The 26,994-nt window shown below is 37.5% G+C and overlaps 1 protein-coding gene across 8 annotated transcripts in view; it reads left to right on the forward strand.

Moving 5' to 3' along the window:
- Nucleotides 1-26,994, forward strand: part of LOC123876958 (dystrophin, isoforms A/C/F/G/H-like) — a 674,182-nt gene that overhangs the window by 548,032 nt on the left and 99,156 nt on the right. For all 8 annotated transcript variants that reach the window (XM_045923406.1, XM_045923412.1, XM_045923405.1 and 5 more), the window contains 4 exons: nucleotides 1,627-1,799; nucleotides 9,980-10,124; nucleotides 16,637-16,760; nucleotides 24,382-24,548. In XM_045923406.1, the coding sequence (XP_045779362.1) occupies nucleotides 1,627-1,799; nucleotides 9,980-10,124; nucleotides 16,637-16,760; nucleotides 24,382-24,548 (609 nt within the window). The remainder of the gene's footprint in view (nucleotides 1-1,626; nucleotides 1,800-9,979; nucleotides 10,125-16,636; nucleotides 16,761-24,381; nucleotides 24,549-26,994) is intronic.

A 26,994-nucleotide genomic window follows, 5' to 3' on the forward strand; every position in this document is an offset into this window, starting at 1 on the left:
TGGCCATTAAAAATGAAATAATTTAGTTTCTTTATAATATTTACATATCTAATTTTAGTATTTTTGGTCAAGTGCTGGATATGACTTATAACTTATAACTAACTGCTGGATATACTATTAAAATTATGGACAAATTATTATTGTCTGTAATATTTTTTTTTATTTCATTTATTTATTTCTAACTGAAATCATACTTAAGTTTCAGTTTCTAATATGTAGCCGTTTTTGACATAATATATATTATTCAAATTCAATCCTATTTCGTATGGGAGCCCCCTTAAAATAAAGCTTGTTATATTTTTTATGCAATATTCGACTGAAGACTATCAGCCGATTACAGATTAGTTTAGCTGTAATTCAAAATGGTTAAGAGGGCTCTCTCCGTCACTCGTTTCATACAAACGTAGTTCCAATTTCATTTGAATATTAAGCAACCAAAGTCCATGAAATTTTGCAAACATATTCTAGAAACTAATATCTATGTCTGTAGTTTGTCAGATTTCTGTTAAAATATTCGGTTTCAAAGTTACGTGGTCTTAAAAATTTTCATACAAATCTTTGAGCCCCTGTAATTTTAAAACTACATATTTTTAGAAAAATCTAAAACACCACAGACACAGATATTAGTATCTAGAATATGTCTGCAAAATTTCATGGACTTTGGTTGCTTAATATTCAAATGAAATTGGAACTACGATTGTATGAAACGAGTGACGGAGAGAGCCCTGTTAACGCTCATTGAGATTTTTGTCTCTGTCATTTGACATTACGGTTACGGAGAGAGCGCTATACTAACTTCATTCCGTGGATATAGAGTACAATCCTAATTAGCGCGCGCAGTGATAATACAATGTTTGCAGGATAAAAATTAAAGAAACCCCTAGAGATCTTACGTTTACGGGCGAGTTAACAAACCTGCCCCTCGTAAAATAATGATGTCTCAACCCTCGTTAACGAATTCACAAATTACCGGCACACGATGATCGCTGTTTTAATATTCATGGGCCGGTTCGTCACAAGACGTTAAAATTGAATTCGTTAAGGGAAACCGCGTCCCATGTTGTTGTTACGTTACATTGTAAAATTAACAATTAGTTCAGCCTCCAGACATTGATATCTAAGGTGAAAACACAGTACCAAGTTATCGGAGTCATTTTTACTCCTCTACGGCAAAAGAGTTATGATTTTGTATATACGAGTATGTATGTAATATATGTATGTATGTACGTTTGTATTTATGTGTGTCCAACGTAGAGTCTAATCTACTGAGCCGATTTTGATGAATGAGGTGTCAATTGATTCGATATTATGGTCTGGATGACATAGGCTACATTTTTGAGAACGGGTCTCCTCTAAGAATGAGAAGGGTTTGGCCATGGTCTGCCAAGTGCGGACCGGCAAACTTCATACACCTTTGAGAACATTATGGAGATCTCTCAGGCCGGTTTCCTCACGATGGTATCCTTCACCGTTAAAGCAAGTGATATTAATCGCTTAAAACGCACATAACTCCGAAAAAGTCGAACATCCGACTTCTCGAATAGGAAGCGAACGTCTTAACCAGTAGGCTATCACAGCATGACCTAAAATTGATAGTTAAATAACCACAATTTATCTTTGTTCCAGGACCTCCAATCAGAGATCGAGACGCACCGAGATGTCTACGCCTCTCTCACGGGGACGGGGCGCAGGCTGCTGGGCTCCCTGTCTTCTCAGGAAGACGCTGTCATGCTGCAAAGACGACTGGACGAGATGAACCAGCGATGGCACCACCTCAAGGCGAAGAGTATGGCCATCAGGTAGTATTTTTTTTTTTTTTTTCAAAAAATCCGTGGGAAATCAGGTGGATAGATAAGTTTAGATAGTTACGGCTTTACTCACGTATTTATAGATTAGGCCCCGACTAGTTTCGAACCAATCCGGGGTCCTTTTTAGGGTTCCGTATCCAAACGGTAAAAACCCAGCTCTTATTAGTGTCACTCTGCTGTCTCTGTCTATCTGTCTGTCCGTCTGTCTGTCACAGGTCTCTAGCTCGTAGACTAAATGGTTTCAGACCTGAAATTTTGGTATTCTAATTTTTATGCGTTTGGTTTATTGCGATGTTCTAGCTCGGAATAGAAATAATTATTTCAATACACCCAAAATGTGATATTCATTATTATGTACGGAACCCTGTAAGAGCGAGGGCCGGCTCGCACTTGACCGGTTTTTATAAATACAGTACTACTATTAGTAGCAAAATATAGCACACGAGTCGACGGGGCGTCCAGCAAAAATGGCCGCTCTCGGAAATGAAATTCCCAGTGGATATTTATCGCGCTGTCAATGAGGGCTGTTCGCGTACAAATCGCCTAATTTTCGCTCACTTCATCGAAACGTCACAAATGCGTAGTAATTTAATTTCGCTATGAGTTTTGCGAGATTTTCATAACGGCTTTGACTTTTGCTAGTATTTCATTTTTGGTAATATTTTTGTTTTCGCGTCACCCCTAGCCATGGATGTACAAAGTAATATTCTAACAAGTGTAAATTAAAAATGTATATAACACCCCCGACAAGTGAAGGTTACAGTAACAAGAAAAGAGCTGATAACTTTCAAACGGCTGAACCGATTTTCTTCGATCATAGCTAAGAACACTCTCGATCAAACCACCTGTCAAACAAAAAAAACTAAATTAAAATCGTAGGAGCTACGATACCACAGACAGATACACAGATACACACGTCAAACTTATAACACCCCTCTTTTTGGGTCGGGGGTTAAAAATCCGAGAGTTTCCTTCTCTAACTCACTCTGACACTACACTGTACACTTATACTGATATAGATATGCCTAACCGGCGTTAACTTCGTCTGCGCGATCAGTCAGACCGCAGCTAAGCCAATTACGATGCAGCTCTAATTGGCATTAAGTCCCGATACCACTCCGCTCGCAATCCCTGTAAATGAATTAACGATGCTGCCGTGTTTTACAAATAGAACGAAATAAGCACTTGAATTAAATATCACTTGGTTTAATATTGAAGGAAAGCAACGTAATGAAACCTGCAAGCCTAAGAGTAGTCAATAATTTTCTCAAAGGCCATCCACACTTGGCCAGATTGGTGGACTTTTTCATTCTGAGAGGAGACCCATGCTCAGTAGTGCGCCGGCGATGGGTCGTTGATGTGGATGATGACAGACTAGAATCTGTTGAACACTGTTTTGCCTGATAAAAGTTTGAACAAGTGTAAATTAAAAATTTATAACACCCCCGACAAGTGTCAAGTTACAGTAACTAGAAAAGAGCTGATAACTTTCAAACGGCTGAACAGATTTTCTTGGATTATAGCTAAGAACACTTTTGATTAAGCCACCTTTCAAACAAAAAAAACTAAATTAAAATCGGTTCATTAGCTTAGGAGCTACGATGCCACAAACAGATACACAGATACACGTCAAACTTATAACACCCCTCTTTTTGGGTCGGGGTTAAAAACGCACTCTTGTGGCGAAAACAAAAGGTCTTTCACCGGTTAAAAATCACCGATTTGGCTCAACGTCTTGTGGCTTACTCAGCACAATCGATTGCGCCTTACCACAGCCTTACCCTACTCCCAACCGTAGGCAACAGTGAGAATATTTTTACGAATAATTTTGACGCTCCTTGACATTATCCATGAAAGATATAACCTATAAAATTCATCATGATCATGATCAACCCATTTCCGCCCCACTACTGAGTACGGGTCTCATCTCAGAATGAGAAGGGTTTAGGCCATAGTCTGCCACGCTGGCCCAATGCGGATTGGCAGACTTCACACCTTTGGAGAACATTGAGAACTCTCAGGCATGCAGGTTTCCTCACGATGTTTTCCTTCACGGTTAAAGCAAGTGATATTTAATTGCTTGAAACGCACATAACTTAAAAGTTAGGGGTGCGTGCCCGGGATCGAACCCCCGACCTCCGATTAGGAGGCGGACGTTCTAACCACTAGGCTATCACACCTATTAAATTAAAATACTTCAAAAAAGCTCATCCATCGTCTTATTGTTTTAATATGCGCATACCGTAAAAATTCCTGCAGTACCACGCGTCTCGAGCCCGAGCCAAGACAGCTGAAGTATGTAAATAAGCCAACAATCTCGATGCTCCATGTATGAATGCACCAAACACGCAAGGAATGCCTGTACACGGATTGTTGTTCAGCGTGCGAACAACTTAAACATTTTGTTCGGGATTAAGAGGGGTCTCTCCGTCACTCGCTCCATACAAACGTAGTTCCAATTTCATTTGAATATTAAGCAACCAAAGTCCATAAAATTTTGCAGACATATTCTAGAAACTAACTGTTAAACTGTTAAAGTAACTAAATTTTAAATGAACAAATATAAAAATAGACGTACAATTTAGCGCCCTTCACCCCCGACAAGTGAAGGTTATAGTAACTAGAAAAGAGCTGATAACTTTCAAACGGCTGAATCGATTTTCTTGGATTATAGCTAAGAACGCTCTCGACCAAGCCACCTGTCAAACAAAAAAAAACTAAATTAAGATCGATTCATTAGTTCAGGAGCTACGGTGCCACAGACAGATACACAAATACACACGTCTAACTTATAACACCCCTCTTTTTGGGTCGGGGGTTAAAAAGTACCCTGTCATGTCGAGTAGTAAGTTGTTTCTCATGAGAGAAAACTACACATTTTACCAAAATCTACTGACATCTATTTGTTTTTTAATTACCTATCTACAAAGTTTCATTGTAGTTTATTGGTTAATATTTATTTAAACGACAACCAAACTATTTTTGTATGGAGATCACTGGGGAGTAGGTACGCTAGAGAAATCATGCTTTTAAAGTAAATAGATTAGCTTTACAATCTTCTAGTACATTTTATCGTAGTAAAAGCGGTTATTATTATGAAAGCGGAGAGCTGTATAAAGCTCTTTTCAGACTATGGAATATGTATAATATACATATATTACATTCCGGTCAAAATGGACATTCAAGGATACAATAATTCGCATAGAGGTAAAAATTGGTACGAATGTTGAAAATACCAATATAAATTAACTATGAAAAGTCCCCATTGATTCCAGATTTTCAAAAAATGTATATTCAAGGTCAAAGTTCACAAAAATGGGATTTTTGCATTTTCCAGCTCAATGGAAAATGCCAAAATCTCATTTTTGTGAACTTTGATCTTGAATATATTTTTTGGAAATGTGAGATCGATTAGGACTTTTCACAGTTCATTCATATCGGTATTCCCAAGATTCGTACCAATTTTTAGCTGTATGCGAATCATTGTGTCCTTGAATGTCTATTTTGACCGGACTGTAATATATATTATATGCCATAGTCTGAAATGAGCTTATGAGAGCTCGCTAAAGTCATTATAGAAGCTCATAAACCGATTATACAGCCCACTTTACACGCAGTAGCTTCAGATAAGATATGTATAGGACGTAAAGTGCCTTTATTGCCTTTCAATTGCATGTATAAAAGTTTCCGTGGTGCGGTGTTAGTGAGAGCGATAGCTTTTTCATGTTGCCTTGTCGACACAAATGAATAAATTAGATAAAGCGAAAGTATCACAACAGAAATTAGAAGACGAAGGACCTCAATGAGTTTGAACTTTGAATTTAATTGGACACTCTGACAAAACTTTATATAAAAACGAATATTTAAGTTGAATTAAGTACTGTTTTATTATTATTCGTTACGGATTTATCCTCTCTCCTCATTTCTGGGAACATTTCGTTAGAAAAGTATTGATCAGAGTGGTGATTATTATTTGTATAGAAACACAAAATCCTAAACCAAAATTAGATTAACAGGTGTAGTAATTAATATACTTAATAGCTGTTTCACGAGAACATTTAAAAAGAGATGGCTATATTTTCAGACCTGGTTTAGCTTTAAAGTTTGTGACCTGTCAAAATAGCCCCAATTTCAATAACCAAAGATTTTAAACATCTTCCTTTAGATCAGGGGGCACGGCAGTGCCTCCGCCAAGACGAGCTAAACGGCGGTTATACTTACCGTTTTTGTTTGAAGCCGAGCACAAACTCGAGATTTCATTGAAAGAAAAGAGGATTAGTCAAGTTTTAAAAATCGTCTGTACTCTCCTCTTATACTGATACCACACCCTATCAAGAGATAGGGTATTTTGCATACGTAGTAGCACCATAAAGAAAGCTGTTTAGTGATTTCATAGTGAAATAAAAGTGGGATTGTGCGGACATTTTTATTTCGAAGTTTTACGACTAGGAGCGCGCGTAAAAGTTGTTTATATTTATTTGTGATAGCTAAGGACGGCTATGAACTATAAACTTTCCAAACTCATCCCTTATATGGATTGACTAGATAATCCACGCGACTTTATCTGCGTGGGTTTAGGTTTCAAAATACTGTGGGAACTCTTTGATTTTCCGGTATAATAGGATTAATTTGATTTTCGGTTTATTCAACTTAACCGTTGATAAATTTACCAATCGATTGTCGCATTTTATTCGATTGTTTTTTTACAATAATCGCCCATCTCCAAGTGAGATTAAAATCTCGTACTACTCGTAATTCTACTCTGTTCCTGTGTAAATATCGCCCTTGTTACTACATCTATTTGAGTTTCCACGGTCTGCCGCCAGGTGGCGCCTTTTGCGGTTAGCCCTTTGATCCCTTCAGATATGCGGGGATGAGCCCTTCATGCCTAAAAGAGGGTTGTTATGTAATTTTGAAGGTATTTTTGTTGAGGCTTTCTGTCTTTTTTTTCTTCAGCGCTATTTGCGTAATTCTATTCTGTTTGTAGGTATATGTTAAGGTAAGTATTATTTGAATTCCAATATAAGATACTTCTTTTTGTGTGCTTATATAGATTGAACAAGATTTGAAGGAGATTCAAGACCTATAGTACAAAAAATTAAAAATCAAGATCACGTAAAAACTTAATACCTAATATAATTAGTTCATAAATTGATAGATATTAATTTCTTAATAAGGTACATAAGTATACGATTATTTTTAAAAATATAGAACTATAGAGTAAAGTTGTGGATTTGTTTCGTCAAAAAATTGCATTTACCTAAAGGCACAGTAGGGTTTTTAAATCGGCAAAAATAAATATCATATCTAAAAGTTTAAAAAGTACGTGCATTCTATCTAGATGATACCCATGACTTTGTTCCCATGTGTTTAGTTTCTTTTAAAATCTCTTGGGAACTCTTTGATTTTCTAGAATAATAAAAAGCCTATGTCCTTTTCTAGGATGCTAGCTTTCTGTATACCTACCAAATATCGTCAAAAATGAAGCGAATGGGCTGTCAAAAGTTAACAGACATACTTACTCTTAGGCATTTATTAGTAAGGATATTTTAAATTCTTGCTTATTTGTTTTATTCTTAGTATTGCACCTGTAATTGACAACCATACTGAAATTATGTTGTATGTAAATTTTATTGTCATTTAACTGCATGGAAGTTGTTGGTGAAATAAATAAAAAATAAAATAAAAATAAATAAATAAATACCCTCCTTTTCCTGTCCAACTATAATATAAAGCTTGTTCAAGACAGGTACAACTATAGTAGCAGATGTAAAACTTAAATCTTCAACCTTTGGCAGCGAGATAAAGACTCTTTGATCGAGATAAATTGAGGAGTTGGCGAGCAAAACGGTGTAATTGCACGAAATAAAATTTCACAAGGGGACCAAAAAGCGAATGGAAGCTGTTATTATAGTCTGATACTAGCCGATGCCCGGGATTTCCTCCACGTAGATTTGGTTATTTAAAATCCTATGGGAGCTCTTTTTTTTTTTCGCTCTCGTCTGGCTTTACAAAGATTAGCCAATGTCAAGTTTGTAGTTATTTGTAACAAGTTAGTTAAACTATACAAGTAGACCCCGTTTGTGCCGGCGCTCGCCGACATACGCACGGCACCCCCTTAGAGCGCTTTCCAGCCAGTTTTAACAAAAAAAAAAAACACTCCAAAAAGGCAGAGCACGCCCGCCAGCTAACACCAACACAGACGAAGTCCTGGGAGCTCTTTGATTTTCCAGGATAAAATGTAGCCTATGTCACTTTCCAGGTCTTTAACTATATCCATGCAAAAAATCACGTATATCCTGCTCTGTTGCGGCTTGATTGAAGGACAAACCAACAAACCAACGAACAAACACACTTTCGCATATATAATATCGGTACCTAGTAATTTTTAAGGGGCTTTTATAGGTGTCCTAATGCCAACCCCATCGTTACAAACTAAATTAAAACCAAACTATAGTCAAATCCAAAACTATAACAATTTGAGAGTATCATAGACAAATTCATAAAATTTCGTTGCCAAAAAACTCAAAAGTTTGCTTAAAATATAGTTGAAATTACTAATGTTTTTAAAAACCTTTTGTTCACACGTTAGTAACTCTCAATTTGTGATTTGGAACACAGAATGAAAGCTGTTCAAACTTTATTGTAATTGTACCATTTTGATCGAAATCACAAAGTTTGTCCTTAAGTTTTAGGCCTGAGTTTTGGTCTGAGTTTTGTTTGGAAATGAGTTCAGATTGCATTCACCGATCGAAATCACGCACTTTAGACTCATTTTAGCTCAGTTTTGGGCCGGTTTGATTGGAAATTAGCATTTCGCCATTTAGAAGTTATGGTGGAATAAAAAAATCACAAACATACAAACATGAACACGGAAAACATTACACATCTTTTTTGGCGAACGTGTGATAACCATTTCATACAAAGCAATATAATAATAACAAAGTGCTGTGCCAACGTAAGATATAAAGTTAAAATCCTCTGATATACGATTTAAGACCCTAATCCCTTATAATAAGACATGTTAAGTTAGTAATGCATATTCAACTTGGCGTCTTTAAAGTTTAAGGCGTTCGTGCCAGAATAAAATTCTTTGCAAACGTTGAGATTTATACAATTGTGTAGTGATGGGACATGTAGACGTCAGCGTATCGATATCGATGAAATAGTCAGTAAAATAATCACTAATACCTAGTATTAGTACACCGAAGGCAAAACAACCTTCCGTCCGTCCGTCTGTTCATCTGTCTGTCAGCGAGCTGTATGTCCTATAAGTATATTGAACCGTAAAAGGTACCATGCCATGAAAATGAAATATAAAATTGTTTCTTGTACGAAAGTGAAAATTAAGGTATCCTTCGAACTTAACCGATTTTTTTTATCATTTCGTCCATCTAGCGGTACTTAGGCAATCAACGGGACGTTTCCATTTATTCCATGACCCAATATGCTCCATCCATATTTATCGATATTCCGCCATCTCTAATTCTATGTAAATCCTTGGCTTAACATATTAAGGAGCTGAGCGTCGGCCAATTCTCAACAATCGCAGTCATAGCACACAGCAGCCAAGTTTCTAACATTGTTTCGGGCCATGAGACCATGTCGGGACGATAGCTTTTATGAGGAATTATAATAATATCTTAGTTATTCTATGTTCCTGGTATTTAAAATGTTTAAACAGAGTTTTTTTTATAACCCTTATATTTTTCTGGTTACCTACAGTCCATACTTCCATATTACTATTATAAATGCGAAAGTGTGTCTGTCTGTCTGCTGTAAATTTGGTACAGGGTCAGCTTATATGCCGGGGACGGACATAGGCTACTTTTTATCCCGGAAAATCAAAGAGTTCCCACGGGATTCCTAAAGACCCATCCGCTTAACCGATTTGTGTGAAATTTGGTACCTAGGTAGCTTACGTCCCTGTAATTGACATAGGCAACTTTTTATCCCGGAAAATCAAAATCAAACAGTTCCCACGGGATCTTTAAAAACCTAAATCCACGCGGACGAAGTCGCGGGCAACCTCTAGTTTATAATAAAGCGTTGTAAATTACTGACTCGCGTCAGTTAGTTCAACCTTCTTCCCTTCACCGTCTTAACTAGCCACTATGCTACCGCCCCCTACTTTGGGTCAGTGTAATTTAATCATGTCATCAAATTTCCAGGAATCGTCTGGAAAGCAACGCGGAGCACTGGTCGGCGTTGCTGCTGTCACTCCGGGAGCTCACCGAGTGGGTGATCCGGAAGGAGACCGAGCTGAATGCGCTTGCGCCGCCTAGAGGCGACCTAAACGCACTCATTAAACAGCAGGTAAGAGTTCATTTTGGTTTTTGTTTTTTAAACCTCAGAACCTCCCAAAGACAATCGTCCGTAGTGGGAGGTCCCGGGTTCGATTCCTGGCAGGGGCAATTTATATTTTCGGGAATATTTTTGGGAAAGTCTGGTCTGGTGGGAGGCTCCGGCTGTGGCTAGTTACCACTTTACCGCCAAAGCCATGGAGCCAAGCGAGTTAGCGTTCCGGTACGATGCCTGAAGGGGGTATGAGTTTAATGAAACTACAACATCCCAAGTAATAACCCGCATCCATCTTAGACTGCATCGTCACTTACCATCAGGTGAGATCGCAGTCAAGGGCTAACTTGTATCAGAATTTAAAAAAACTCAGACACGCGCACCGAGGGTTTCAAACTGGGGTTCTTTTCGACATTTTTTTACGATATATAAAAAACTATAATATACGTTTCATATACGTATAATCTAAATATTTACTTTCAAGATAAAATTGAAAAGACATCTTCTAAAGGTCGATAATATATTTTACTGACTTGAGTTAATTAATACTGTAACAATTAACTACGAATAAAGTTAAGCAGATCAGATTTTAAAGCCAGCAAAATTGCCAATTCTGTCTACCTACTGCAAATTTTCTCGTTTTTCCGCTATTTAAATAAAATAAAAGAAAGATCAGAAATCGTTAATGAGATTGGTAAAATAATCCCCGAAGGGCACCCAAGTCCTAACATAGTTTTATTCCACTACAATTGCCGTACATATGAATTAAAATGTCAATTGAGCTATCTGAGTAAAAGAGAGAAAAAAGGGAAATACAATAAAAACAATTCTTAGAGAAAAGGAGACAACAAAAGGGATTACTGTCGATGGCAAGAAAACAGATTAGTTGCCGACGTCGCATCAAGTGAGGCTTAAGCGCCAGGCTATTCTTAGAGCCCGTTCAGACATGCCACACAACCATACCAGAACGGCAGAAATGTCATGAAACTGTATGAGATTTCGTAGTTCTATTCACATGTTTCAATTCAATTCAGTTTCTACTAAAATTTAACAATTTGCCGGAACGCTAATTCACTTAGCAGCGTTTTTGCTGACTTGCCCTATTTGCCGGTAGGGTAATAGCTAGCTGTCAGCAAAACTTTCATCGAACCGAACCCAAGCCAATTAAAAGTTATAATTTTTATTATATCTAAAGGACATTGGCGAATTCCATAGTGTTTCAGACCCAAACTAACAGTACCGTGAGCCTCAAGCCCACGTTCACGAATCAAACTTCTCATGCTTGTTATAGTAAACCAGTCTACCAAAAAATTTAATCAAAGTCTACCAAATAAAGTTGAGAGAAAAAAGATATTCACTTGTATTGCCATGTAACGGTTATTTATAACTAGCTGATGCCCGCAGCTTCGCCAGCGTGGATTGGTCAGATCCCCTGCAGCATCAGGATTGAGGAGTTGGAATCCAAATTTTTTATGAAACAATGTCGCAAAGTTCCTCTATCGATTAAAAAAGAAATGACGCAAATCGGTTCAGAAATCACGGAGATTTCGGTGTACATAGGTAGAAAAACACAACTCCCTTTTTGAAAGTCGGTTAAAAAAGTAGCCTATGTTACTCCCTGGTCAATTCTCTACTTGTCTATGAAAATCCCGTCAAAATCAGTTCAGCCGTTCCGAAGATTAGCCTTTTCAAACAGACAGACAGACAGACAGACAGACAAAAATTTTAAAAACGTGTGATTCAGTTATAGTATCGTTCAAATAAACATGTGACTTTAATATGCGGTAGTTATTTCGATATTACAGACAGACACTCCAATTTTATTTATTAGTATAGATGTGTGCCTCTGAATAATTACATTTTTGATCCCCATCTTCTAAAAGTACCAGGCTTACACAGAAAAATGCTCTGAAATGTTAATTAAAATTAAATGATTTCTGAATCTGAAAATGCAGTTTCTGAGTTTTAAAAATGCTGGGTCCAAATTCGCCAATCTCCTTTAGAAATTATGATTTTCTGAATTTCACCATAAGGAAACCGAAGACCACATCGGTCAACACCAAAAGAGGCCTGATGACATTTTCCGGGTGTGGTCCGTCTGAATAGACGCTTAAGCACCAGGCTATTTTCTTAGCGTCAGGTACCTTGTCGAGTAGCCTTTCTCTCTATTGTTAGTAGTACTGCAAATTGATGGCACTTATTTCCGGAGTGTCTCTTATGTTAGTAATAAGGTCCTTTTACTTTGAACTTCTGATACGTGTCGCTAAATTGGTGTTAAGGTGACATTTCTGATGGATTTACTGCGAACAAAAAAAGTGACTGGGAGCTTTTTAAAAGGATTATTTTATTTTATTTTATTTTATCGATAGTAGGATTGATATGTAATTAGGAATGATGGATCTATCAGTTTAGAATTAATGTAGTACGTGAAAAGTCGAGTTGGCCATCGGGGTATGAGGCGGGGGGACACACTTCACCCGTACCGACTATCCTGTTAATTTTTCGGAATAAAAAGTTAACTGTACCTATTGTCTATCTTCTCTGTACTAAAGTTCATTAAATCGAATAAATGAATGTGAAAATCGAATGTGAAAAGGTATAGACAGACAGACAGACATATTACCTTCGTCTGTCTGTCTATCACAGACACCCGTCTGTCCTTCCATCGTTTCGTTTTATCGAAATTGTGTACAGGGAAAGCTTTTATCCCGAAAAATATATCACAGGATTTAAAAAAAACAAAAGTCGCGAGCATCATTTAGGTTTAAATAAAATGTACAAGTATTTTAAAAGTAAGCACCCAAATAAAGATATCGCAATATTATGTGATAAACAATTTAAACAAACCGCAACAATACGTTAAATCACCCGGGGAAAATCGTTTCGCCTGCGCGGCCATTTTGGTTACAGTCGCACCGCAAAATGGCGTCCACATAGCAATAACCATTGAGTTATCGTCTATAGAGACACAGACCTTAATACCTCGTACACTACTGACTAACACTAAAGTTTATGAGCTACTAAGGCGATCGCAATCATCTCTAATTGGCTATCACTCTCACCGAATGAGAAGAGAATCGGTCAAGTGCAAGTCTACCTACCTACTTTAAGTTTTTTTTTTAATTTACATGGCGGTCATTGTGAAGTTTTTATTGCTGCCGAAGAAACTTAAAGCCGATTCACACGCGCGCATGTACACGTGACACGCGCGTAGTGACGCGCGTAAATCCGTAGACATAACTGCACGCATTACGTCTACGCGAACGTTCACGCCACGCAAACGGTATACCATGTCTCATACAGTTCCATATATTACAACGCAATGACACGCGCTACGTCTAAGCTTACGCGACGCATACGCGGGCTGTGTGGCCGGCGCTGTTGTTCCATAGTCTACCTAGCGTCAAAAGTACGAGTAGGTAACATTTGACGCCTGCCTGTGTGGGTGAAGCTTCCACGTTTTGTTAGAACTGTGTCCTTACTCTATGCCTCTAGTATATGGCAGCTCTCTACATAATAGCATTCACATAGCAATAACGGTCGTATGGTCACTGTAGATTTATCAACAGCTATTCCCATATCCCGACTGATTGTAATTTCGCAGTTAGTTAGTGTATGTATTTTCTAACCTGCTGCGTTTAGATAATTGAATTAAGTTTGGAAAAACAATAAAAATCGCTGTGATACAATGGACAAACAATAAAATCAAATATATTCTTTTTATTTTGTTTTCTATTTTGGACATGGCTTTGGCTCCAAGACAAATCATTTATTCATCGTCAACCCCTCGCCGGCGCACTACTGAGTACAGGTACTCTCTACGAATGAGAAGGGTAAGGCCAACAAGCTGATCAAGTGCGGTTTGTTACACTTCACACACCTTTGAGAACATTATGGAGAACTACCGCCCGGCTACTAGCGGTGCCCGTAACACAGGTTTTCCTAGTACGGGTGCCAAAGTACTCACAAAAAATCTTTATTTTACTTTGTGCTTTACTTTGTTTTGTATTCTCCGTTTTGGAAGCCCTGTTTTCCGAGACACAGTTTTTACTAGTTCAGGAAACAGGTGCACATGCAGTAATGTTTATTATTATAACTAATTGTGTTTTGTTATGTTTATGTTACATTTGTTTCTGAGCCAAATAAATTTATCTTTATCCTTTAACACGCATGCAGCTTACATCACGATGTTTTCCTTTACGGAAGCAAGTGACATAACGCACGTAACTCCGGAAAGTTAGTGGTGCGTGCCCGGAATCGAGACCCCGTCGTTCTGAATAGGAAGCAGACGTTTTAACCACTAGGCTATCACGGTCTACCTAGCCTAGACTATTTAAAGAACTAATTTGGCATCCATTTGGTAAACAAATTTAATTACGTTCTATTTACCTTATGATAAAATGTTTCGTATTTAAATTGAATTTCTCCGCTCCCCTTCCGAATTGGCTCTCCGCTAATCCACTTACCCCGTTATCAGAAGAACGTTACTTTCAAAAGGCCTGTTCGTTTCTCTGATCCTAATATGGTTAACTCCCACGCTTAGGTTACAAATACTGAAGTATCTTGAAATTTTATTACACTAAGCAACTACTGTTGCAACTTACAACTATTGTTGAATAATTATTTTATCATCAAAATATCAGTAAAATCTGTTTCCAAAAATGACACTATTGCCCATTGATAGTGCCATTGGATAGCAGCTAGTTTTTTTTTCAAGTAAAAAGTAGCTAGCAATCGAGCAGGTGGGTCATCTGATGTAAAGTGAGTACCACCGCATTTGCAGCACTAGAGGAACTGCCGATGCGTTGCCGGCCTTTCAGGAATTTGTTGGTCTGCCCCTTGAATAATAACCCCATGTTATGTTATTTTTTGTTGGGATTTTAGTAGGTCCGAATAATTGATCTAAACTGAGTAGAGTTTGACAGCATATTCTGAAGGAAATTTTTAACCCCCGACACAAAAAGAGGGGTGTTATAAGTTTGACGTGTGTATCTGTGTATCTGTCTGTGGCATCGTAGCTCCTAAACTAATGAACCGATTTTAATTTTAATTGAATTATTTATTGATCAATTTATTAATTGATCCAAATTGAGTAGTTTGACAGCATATTCTGAAGGTAATTTTTAAGTCCAGTTTATTTGGACGATTTTATAACCTAAGGTTACATTTTGGACGTCCGTAAAGTAATTATTTCTGGTATCTGCACCTTATCGTCGTGCAACATTGCATCCTTGGCCATAAATGTCTGTAGCCGGCTCAGATAATGCCGTATCGATTGGCACCGAGGGCTCGTTATTCATAATTTCCGCACTTGCACGCGATTTATTGCGAGCGGCGGCCGAGAACAGAAATATGTTTTCCGTGAAACGTATCCGCTGTCTGCCGCGGTGTCGTTATCGTAAACAGTGTCTTCTTTGTTACAAAATGGAAAAATAACGGTATTATTTTCTCTATCTGACTTCACTATATTATATTCTCCTTATGTATCTCCTATTGAAAACTGAAGCTTTTTTTTTTTTGTAGATACTGAGGAGCATTGATTTGAAGATTGATTTATTGCAGTTGTTTAACTTGGGGAACATTATAATCAAATGATAATTTTTTATATTATAAATGCGAAAGCTTGTCTGTCTGTCTGATAGCATTTCACGGCCCATCCGTATAAACGATTTTCAACGGTGGTCGAGAATAGAAGTAAGTTCATAGTCATAGTCATTTATTATTCATAAATTAATATACATTATACGTCACTTACAAATCAAATTATTTTTTTCAACAGATCATGCTACAATAGGTTTTTTTTTAAATTTAAAATACAAAAATATAAAATAAAATAAATTATAACAATTAATTTCGTCTTGGATCTTTCCAAGTAGAAATTCGTTATAACTATAGAAAGACTTGCTATGCTCTCCGTGAACCGTATCTTTTGCGGTGTCGTTATCGTAAACAGTGTCTTCTTTGTTAGAAAGTGGAAAAATAACGGTTTTATTTTCTCTATCTGACTTTACGATAGTGAATCCGCGATTCTATATCTCCGGTCGAATACTGAAGAGTCTGGTTATACTTTGAACTTTTAGGAGCATTATTTGGAGATTGGTTTCAAGATCTTATATAATAGAAACTCGCTGATTTTATATTTAAGATGCTATCAAAATCGACATGTTCTTTCTTCATAACTTCACTGACTGTTGCTTTCCTACGCTGTATAGTAAAATACTCTGTTTTATTTGCTGTATTGGTAGTATTGGGCCGTTACCGCTAAACGTTGTAAGAATTTAAGAAGTCGATGCCAGACACAGAAGATCCGACCCATCTTCTATCGAAGAGCTTTTACAAAGCCAAGTATTATTGATGTTGTGAATTTATTATCCCACATGCTATTTCCAAAGAAAATCTCAGACTGGATCATGACTTGCCTTGATCTAGGTCTAAGATTTTCTTTGGCTTCAGTTCAAATAAAAAAAAAGTGGAGAAATAAAAACCCTGAAACCCTTTCTAACCCTAATACGGTACTTTTCTATTCACAGGACGACCACAGAGCGTTTAGAAGACAGCTAGAAGATAAACGGCCAGTGGTCGAGAGCAACCTACTGAGTGGCAGACAGTATGTTGCCAACGAACCTCCGCTCTCTGACACCAGTGACACTGAACGTGAGTTCCCTCTTAATTTTAGGAAATTAATGACCCCTGCCGGGGTTGATTCCCGGTAGGGGCTTGGAATTTTATAATTTCTGTAGTGTGGTCTAGTGGGAGGCTTCGGCCGTGGCTAAATACCACCTTACCGGCAAAGCCGCACCGCCAAGCGATTTAGCGTTCCGGTACGAAGCCGTATAGAAACAAAAAAAGTGTGGGTTTAACAAAAACTGCCATACCCCTTCCAGGTTAGCCAAGCCAAGTTTCCAGGTTGCAGTCAAAAACTAACTTATATCTGAATAAATAAAAAATCTAGAAAATCTTCTGCTGAACATAGGTCTTGTAAAAATTGCCACAGGACACAATTGTGCAGCGACCTAGCGACATCTTGAGGTCATCTATTAACTTACTGAGAATTTACCCAACGCTGCGATTTCGGGTTTGAGATTCATGATTCTATATTTGCAGAAACATTTTTTACAATGAGATGTAGCTAGCTTTAAGTTTTATTGTAATATTTTCATTAAAAAAAAAAAAAATTAGATGTTATTACATATTGTCCAGTAGAAATGAGGTTACCATTTAACTTTGTTGAGACCCCAAAGTCTACTGGGGTCAAACTATGTGTCTCGCTCATTTCCATCAACTAAAAAAAATGTTGTAGAAGTACAAGCTATGTTTTGAAGAGTGTATATTCATCTTTAAGTACTCTCAAAAACTCAACCACTACGATTTATTCAAACTTTTTGTCACCGCACCATTTCGCTATCGAAGAATTCAAAGATCGTTGTATTTTGCAAAAATAATTTAGACCGGGGATTTAAATTGAGGGATGTATACGCCATTTGTTTTTACGCTTCTCTGATTTTTTTTACATTTTTGCAGTAGTTTATTTAGTAGTAGATTTATTCAAAAAGCTTGTACCGAGCTCAACATTGGTACATCGTCTAATCAGTCAGGCATAGCTTTTTGATTGTCGTCGTCATCTCAACCGATAGAGGTAAATTGCTGGGCATAGGTTTCTTGCAACGATATACCACTTGTGGCTAGCGGCTTCCAGCATTTTGCTTGACATCGTCCTTCCACGTATTGAGGTGTCTTCTAAATTTTATATCGTTTTCGTCTAATTGTGTTCAGTTTCAATCTTTTTTTTTTTTTTTAGGCGATGCCCAGACTTCGTCCGCTTAAATTGAGGTTTTTAAACATCCCCTGGGAACTCTTTAATTTTCCGGGATAAAAGTAGCCTATGTCCTTCCCCAGGGTCTAGGCTAACTCTGTACCAAACATCAAAATTAGTTAAACTGTTGAGCTGTGAAAAACTAACAGACAGACATGCTTTCGCATTTATAATATTAAGTATAGAAGTATGGATATGGATGGATGGAAGTATGGATGTAAAAGTATACCTATAAGTAGCGGGTACTGCAGCACCAGAAGATCCACCGAATGTAATGTTGGCTTTTCAGGAATTTGTTGATCCGCCCCTTGAGTAAGCCCATATATCTAGTTCTAGTGGGATCACTGCCGAAGAAAAGTTGGTTGATATTATGGGATAAATACAAGAATGATATCAAACGAGCCACCGAAAGCCACTTTGAAAAAAGCGGGCGGTATAGTGTCGAGGTCCCTACTAGAAATCTGTGTTCAGCAGAAGTCCATCGGCTAAGACGATAAAAAATAATAATTAAGAAAACACAAACCTCATTAAATTTGTTTTTAAGGAATAGAACCGGATATTGTATACAGAAGTAATTAAGACTGAAGTATTCCATGCCGGTACCGGATTGAGACTGGCTTTAATTAAAAGAGTGCTTGTGCATTCAAAGGCTTGCATCGTTTTTGAGGTAACTTCGTTACTTGCTTCATTTCTGTTACCATTTTCTTTTTTGTTTCTACCCGCAAATCTCAAATCTGAGGTAGGATTTCGCCTTTCGTGCTTTGGTCACGGATATTGCGTAAACCTTTCAATTAGCAAGTCCAGAATTATTTTCTTTAAGGATTTTTATATCAGATGAACAGTAGGTAATTCCACAGATTCGTACGAAGCGATTCGCTTCCTCGTTTCTAATATGCACTGCTAGAATATGGAATGCCCATCAGGCTTCCGTTTTCCCTACTAGCCAAAGTATTCTAATTTTCAAAAGACGAGTGAGTATAGGCATCTACTATCTAGGCAGGCACGCTCCATCTTAGTCTGCATCATCACCTACTATTTGGTGTGATTTTGCAGTCAAGCGCATGCCTATCTATACTAATAAATAAAATTGGAGTGTCTGTCTGTAATTTCGAAATAACTACCTCATATTAAGCTCATATGGTTATTTGAACGATACCATAACGGAATCACACGTTTTTAAAATTTTTGTCTGTCTGTCTGTCTCTCTGTCTGTCTGTCTGTTTGAAAAGGCTAATCTTCGGAACGGCTGAACCGATTTTGACGGGATTTTCACAGACAAGTAGAGGATTGGGCAGGTAGTATAAAGTTAAATAGCTCTTTGCCTGCAATTTTTCCGTAATGTGTATGTCCAATAAAATTTTCTATCTAAGAAAATATATGGAAATGCCTAATTGATGTAGAGCCTGCGACGCGTTCTTCGCATACTAAACAGTTATGCATTATGCGCTGCGATTATGCATATGCAAGCCATGCTAATTCCGTGTAACGAACTGAGACACGATACACGGTCTCAGACTCAGTCAATAATACCATTGTTGGACTTAGGATATGATAATACATGAGCCAGAGTAATATCCTGATAGAGAGCTCTATTAAGCTCCATTTACGCCAGAGTAATAAAGCGTGGCGTAGCGGCATGCCACAGGGCTACATGGTAAAATAATTTAAAATATAGCAATAATCGTCCATAGACCATCGTACCGTAATAATATTCCAGTTCTACGCACTCGATATAAAATTACTGCCGCATGCTATAATTACAAGTGTAAATTAAAAATTTATAACACCCCCGACAAGTGAAGGTTACAGTAACTAGAAAAGAGCTGATAACTTTCAAACGGCTGAACCGATTTTCTTGGATTATAGATAAGAACACTCTCGATCAAGCCTCCTTTCAAACGAAAAAAACTAAATTAAAATCGGTTCATTTGTTTAGGATACACACACAGATACACAGATAAACATGTCTTACTTATAACACCACTCGTTTTGGGTCAGGGGTTAAAAAAATGTTTCCATTTGTAGCATGCCGCATTTTTGCATGCTCCGGCGTAAAACACCATTTGGGGTTAGAAGTTAAAACCTACTTCCTTCCCTTATTTATTTATTATAAATAAGGAAATTTGTTTCTGTCTGTTATATTTTCATTATATTGAACAATTTCAACGAGTTACGATTAGTTTGCATCTTGAAAACGGATACAGATCTCAAGAAAATTAAAGAATTAAGTATTACTTGATCTGCTAATTACGATTTGGCATAACTGGATTCAACTCTACTAGATTTTTTTAAAGGGAAGAGGGAAGCTCCAAGGTTTGTATTGCCTGGGGGCCTTTACATGGCTTGATACGGCCCTGTCTACTTAATACTGACCCTTTTCTAAACTCTATTCAGTGTAATTATTGCCACCAAGCCCACTAATCAATGAGTTTACCCATCCCCCAAATAAATTGCCAACAATTCAATCAAGCCTAATATTATATATAAAAATAAATATAAATCTGTTTTAGAATGTACAGGTAAAGCCGTTTCATATGATACCCCACTTGGTTTAGTTATCTTACTTTAAAAATTGAAGCACATTTTAGTTTTTTTTTAATGACGTAACTACAAATTCGCGGTTTTCAGATTTATTCCTGTACTTGTACTATAAGACCTACCTACCTGCCTTTCATGATTCTAGGTCAACGGGAAGTCCCCATAGGTTTCTTGACAGACACGACGGACAGACAGACAGACAGACAGACAACAAAGTGATCCTATAAGGGTTCCGTTTTTCCTTTTGAGGTACGGAACCCTAAAAAGACAAGGGATCTTCTAGGTTTGTATTGCCTGGGGACCTTTACATGGCTTGATATGGCCCTTTAACTGACCCTTTTCTAAAGTCTATTCAGTGTAATTATTGCCACCAAGCCCACTAATCAATGAGTTTACCCATTCCCCAAATCAATTGCCAACAATTCAATCGAGCCTTGTCCTTCGCATGGCCGGTTTCTATCAACACACGTAATTACTGACCCACTGTAGTCCACTTAGTTATCTCTTTACCCTGTTACTCCTAAATAAACGGAATTACTAAACAAAATCGTGCTTACAACTTAATGAAATAATAAATTAATAATGAATAGTGCTCGAAAACGAAAAAAAAATCATACTTTCTTGGGATGATTCTATCTCTTTTACCTTACCTCTATCACGTTTTTTTTTCGCGTTTTTTTGGGGTAATCATCAGTACTATCACCTGTCTTCGTTTTTGCTTGCGTTCTGGTGGTTTTTGGTTGTGTTTTGGCTGGTTTTGGTGGTTTTGCTTGCGATGCGTTCGCTTGTGGTTTTAGTTGCGTTTGGTGGTTGTGGCCTTGTATAGGTATATGTTATACGAGTATATACGGACTATGGGCTATTGTTTAGCGCCTTTGTTATCCGTCAGTTTGTTTATACCGATTGTTCAGCCGCCATTTTATTGTAGTTGAATTGATTTTGATTATTACGGCACGATCATTAGCCTCTGGGTACGGTTCATTGGCATTAGTGTTTGTGGTCGGAATACCTATTGTATATCTTTAATTAATAATACTCTAGCATTGTACCTAGGTACTAATGTTACCTTACATGACAATCTGCTAAATCCATACATTTGCAGTACCAGAGGAAACGCCAATGCGTTGCCGGTCTTTCAGGAATTTATTGGTCCGCTCCTTGAATAACCCCTTGAACATGACGTTTACAAGGATCCTGGTTAGGAACCATAATAATTAACCGTTATTGTTCGAACCGTTCCCAAGCCGTGGTGTGCGCTAGCCGTAAGCCCGGTAATGAAAAATGCAGAGATAAATATTCAAAATATTCCTCAACGAATCTCGGCACTGAATGCCTCGTTTACTCTCATTCGAGTACTGGCACGCGCGGTATGGAATTCATCGAATTTTTATTTTAGAATTTTGTTGCTCTCTCTCTCAAGTAGCGAGGTACCTAGGTAACGCAAAACCGACGCAAGTGAGAGGCCAATTTAAGTAACGATTTTTCTGAACTTACTCTGTGTTCTACGTATTCTATATACTATACTATATCTGTGAAAAGATAGTATTCGTAACAGGCAACAGCGTTATCACATACAAATGGTAGAGCCAAAAATCCCAGTGGGCGCTAACCATTTTGAGTCACCAACTAATCACAAACGACACTATGTTTCCCAATCGAATTTCGAATGTTTTTTTGAAAAAAAAATCTTATTAAATTTCGAATGTTTTTTGAAAAAATGTATGTCATTGGTTGGAGACTCAAAATTATAGACGCCCACTGAGAGTGCTCGTTCCATTGAAACGGACACGTTCCATTGAAAAAGTTTGCATATTTGATGAAAAAGTAGAGTCATAAATTGTCTTGTGATAAGTTGAAAGATATGCAACATTTGTTAATAAAATGGGTTCAGAATAGCGATTTGAGGGAGCATGTTGTGTCCCTATTGAATATTAAAAATTATGAAATTGGATTCAGCGAAAATTAGTTTCGGCTCAAATTCTATTTGGCTTATAGATAAAAAGCGTTAAAAATTGATTAGGAAGTACTGTTACATTAAATTAGATGTCATAACTAATAATTCATTCATTTTTCATTTCATTTTCAATTATTATCAATGAGGTTGAAACATAGAGTAAGATACATAGGACTGTCATATATACGTATTGTATAAAAGCCCTGTAATAACAATGAATAAAGATTTGAACAAATATATTATTTAGTTTTATAATTTACTAGCTGATGCCCGCTACTTCGTTCGCGTGGATGTAGTTTTTTAAAAATCCCGTGGGAACTCTTTGATTTTCCGGGATAAAAAGTAGCCTATGTCCATTCCCGGGATATAAGCTAACGCTGTACAAGTATAAATTGCATCAAAATCGGTTAAACTGTTGGGCCGTGAAAAGGTGGCAGACAGACAGACAGACACACTTTCGCATTTATAATATTAGTATGGATTGCTTCAAGCAGTCGTTTTCCGTAGATTTGAGTTGTTGAAACGGTTCGTAAAGATAAAACACGAGCCCATTGGTACAGAAAGTGCAAAGCCGGTGCTCCTTGGCGCGGAAGTAACGATGTAATTATTACATTCCTTTCGACTGCACGCGCCATGTATTATATTAATTGATAGCTTCAACCCATTGAATTAAATGTACGGAATGGTTATTCCGAACAAAAACGTGTTCTATGAAGATATTCGACAGTAAATTTTTGCCTAGGTATGTGTCTGTATCAGAGATGCAAGCTTTCATTGTACCAAACATGATAAGATAAATAACTAAGATACGGGTAGAGAGACACACTTTCGTGAAATGGTGCATGTACAGGTAACAGACAGATACACAAACGCCTTCTAGGCATTTTCTAGGCAAGAGCGCTCCATCTAAGGCTGCATCATCACTTGCCATAGATATGATCGCAGCCAAACGCTTATAAATTCGAAAAAAACACTTTCGGATTTTTGAGTTTTCAAACTTCATCCACGATAGAATTGGCTTCATTTATATGTAGAGCTATACATAGTTCTACGTTGGTTTAATCGCATCATGTACTGATCCACGTTAATCACTGAGGGCCCGTGTCGGTTTAATTAAGTGGCAACTCGAACATTTGCACTGTGATGTCATTACCTATATTGATTCGTGTAGGTTGGCAGACAACAATGTATTCTGACTGATCTGAATGATCTATTTCTATTAGTCATCGTTGTGGTCTCAAACGATAGATGTCTACAATTCGAGATAGATATTTTACAAGAATCTCTACCACATCTCCACAAAACTCGGCCGGTATTGTTTTCTGACTGCGAATCAAAAGGTATTGGGACTAAGATTCATATTCCGTTTAAAGAGATAATGGTATACAAGAATCCAACGTTTAATTTACTATAATCCACTGAAACAGACAAATCAGTATGGTGCAACATGCAGCATGAAATATGCACCGCCTGCTCTCCCACTGCTAAACATGCAGGACAAGTCAGCATGGAAGCAACATCTGATGGTGGTGTTACATCCCGTCTCAGAAAGCACGTGAAGTCGTTAGTCCTGCGCCTAATCTCTCTCTGGTCGTATCGAATTTCTGTCCGAGTGAACTACGAAAGGGAGGGAATTGCACTCGTGTTGTGTTTACACTTGTGTCCTATATCTTGTTTATAGTTGCCTAGTTCCCGTTGAAATTGGCTATTAACCTAATATCCAAGTAGTCCATAACTTTACATGGTTCGTCTACTTTTTATAATTTCTCATATTTTTAGGGTTTCGTACCTCAAAATGAAAAACAGAAACCTTATAGGATCACTTTGTTGTCTGTCTGTCTGTCTGTCTGTCTGTTTTTGTCGGAAAAAATTATCGAGTACGGAACCCTGGCCTCGGTGTGCGAGTCGGACTCGCACTTTGGCCGGTTTTTTCTGATCAAAATATTAAAATGGTATAATTTCTCCTACAGCAAGCCGCGACAGCGAAGGCGACTCCCGCAGCTACAGGTCTGCAGAGGAGCAGGCTCGCGATTTGGCGAGGTCGATACGCCGTGAAGTGGCCAAGCTAGCTGACAAGTGGAACACCCTGGTGGACCGCAGCGACGCCTGGGGACGGTGCTTGGATGATGCTGTACAGGTAAGCAAACACTATTAGCAATGCCGTCAAAATAAAAATAACTTTGATCTCGAACCTGGGTGATTTTTTTAATAGGTAAGTAGGTGAGTACCTAAGTAGGTAAGTATAAAAATTAAAGGGCATCGGAAGTGTCTATTCCAATTTCAACCGCATCTTGGAAGTCAGATCTTGAAGAATCAGGAAAAAAAATTATTCAAGTGAATTAAAAAATGTTTAGTCCACTAATCTCAACTTCTTTAACGTAAGAGATAATCAATCGCAAAAATGGTATGTCTTTTATAATAGTAACAAAATTTTACTTTACGTTTCTTTATTATTGTTATCTAATCTGATTATATATAGTTAATTAATAACTGTCATACTGTCCAAAAAAAGTAAGACTAAACGAAGCACAGAACCCCACGCCATCTATGAGTACACGCTTAAAGTAACATAGGCAATCGATGGTAGTTTCTAAACCAACGTAGTAGTTCACTTACTTAAATGTAGATGGCGTTAGAAGGTTTTGAATTAACCTAGCTTTTCTCCCACTAGAGTAGGCTCTGTCTAATTTTTTAATTAGACAGAGCCTATATAATAATTAAAAAACCTAAATCTACGTGGATGTACCACGTAGATTTAGGTTTTTAAGGAATTTAAAAAAAACCTATTTAGTTTCTTCTTACTTACTACTTACTACGACTTAAAGAAGTTATTTGGCATTCCTTGAGAATTGTTAGAGTAGGTATGCTTTGGTTGAGTTTGTACCTACGTTCAAAGATGTCTATCAGTCAGTCCCGGTAGGTAGTAGGTAGGTAGGTACGTACTGCTTTGGTAATTTTAAATTTAAAAAAAAAACCAAGTTTAAAAAATTACTTTATTTCATTAATCTTTTAATTATAATCCATTTTTTTCTGATCTCAGTTTATCAATCGATTTTTTTTATAATAGACTAGCTTCGGCCGCGTAAAGTGCAATGTCCCAAAAAATATCTAATAAATTTCAAACCCCTATATTATGACCCTTAGGGCTTGAATGTTCAAAATCCTTTCTTAGCGGATGTCTACATCATAATAGCTAAGTATATGCATGCCAAACAGCCCGATCCGTCCAGTTGTTTGAGCTGTGCGTTGTTAGATCAGTCAGTCAGTCAGCCTTTCCTTTGATTTTATCATTTAAATTTCCAGCCAGCCGGTTAATTTTGTTATATCTAAGTAGGTACGTTTAATGTACTTAATTCACGTAATACATAGAGTAGGTACTTACGAGTACCTATGTGTTGCGGAGTGCACGCGGTGAACGCTCGAGTGCAGTTTCTAGGCTGTGTCTCTAGGTTAAGTGGGAAAGGGTCAGATTTAGGTTGAAAAATGCCATTTTGAGGTGAACCTTATCGTTAACATTTTAATTCTAACTCAAAATATCATCATCATCATGAATTCATCGGCGGCTCACTACTGAGGACGGGTCTCCTATCAGATGGCACGGCTTTGCCAGTAGGATGGTAACTATAGCCACGGCCGAAGCCTTCCACTAAACCAGACTAAATACCTATTAGAAATTACAAATTCCTAAATCTTGGACAGTTGACTTTAGCTATAGTACAGGTCAAGATGATGGCAATCGGGGTATGAGGCGGGGGGGACGCCCCGCACACCCGCACGTCACCCGTACTATTCCACCCCGGCTTAGCGCGGAGGCTGTGCGGGTATGCGGGCCGTCACCACATCGATTGCCATCTCGACCTGTCCCGTACTATATGTTAGTGATGATTATAAAAAATCTCTACCGGATTTCCGGCTAAACTCCGAAGTAAAGAAATAAGTTATTATAATAACAAAAGGCTATTTGCTCAATAGAGCACGTGAGCGCGCTTTAGTTAAATCTAGCTTTAGCGGTCAAAGATTATGTTTTCCAAACACCAGATATGGCTGTTTAAACACAGATTAAAATAAATCATTTATTATTGTTACATAATTTGAAAACTATGCAAGTTTGGATTAAAACTTGTGATAAGTGCACAATTGAATATTTAAAATCAATTTGTTACACAATTGGTTTTGAATACAGAGTTAATCTACCTAATTTAATTAATTACTACCCTATAGGTTTTTGAGTTAAGTAACTGTTAACCTCAGAATTTTCCTAGAAGAAAAGGAAAAATATGAATATTTTCGGAATGCTATTTTAACGTTATATTTAGGACTTCGTCTGTGTTGGTGTTGACTAGCGGGCGTGCTCTGCCTTTTTGGAGTGTTTTTTTTTGTTAAAACTGACTGGAAAGCGCTCTAAGGGGGTGCCGTGCGTGTGTCGGCGAGCGCTGGCACTGACGGGGTCCATACTTGTATAGTTTAACTAACTTGTTACAAATAACTACAAACTTGACATTGGCTAATCTTTGTAAAGCCAGACGAGAGATAAAAAAAACGTTATATTTAGTATAGAACGTTTTTACAGGACATATCAAGTA

Source organism: Maniola jurtina, chromosome 22 (assembly GCF_905333055.1).
Source record: "Maniola jurtina chromosome 22, ilManJurt1.1, whole genome shotgun sequence".
Classification (NCBI taxonomy): domain Eukaryota; kingdom Metazoa; phylum Arthropoda; class Insecta; order Lepidoptera; family Nymphalidae; genus Maniola; species Maniola jurtina.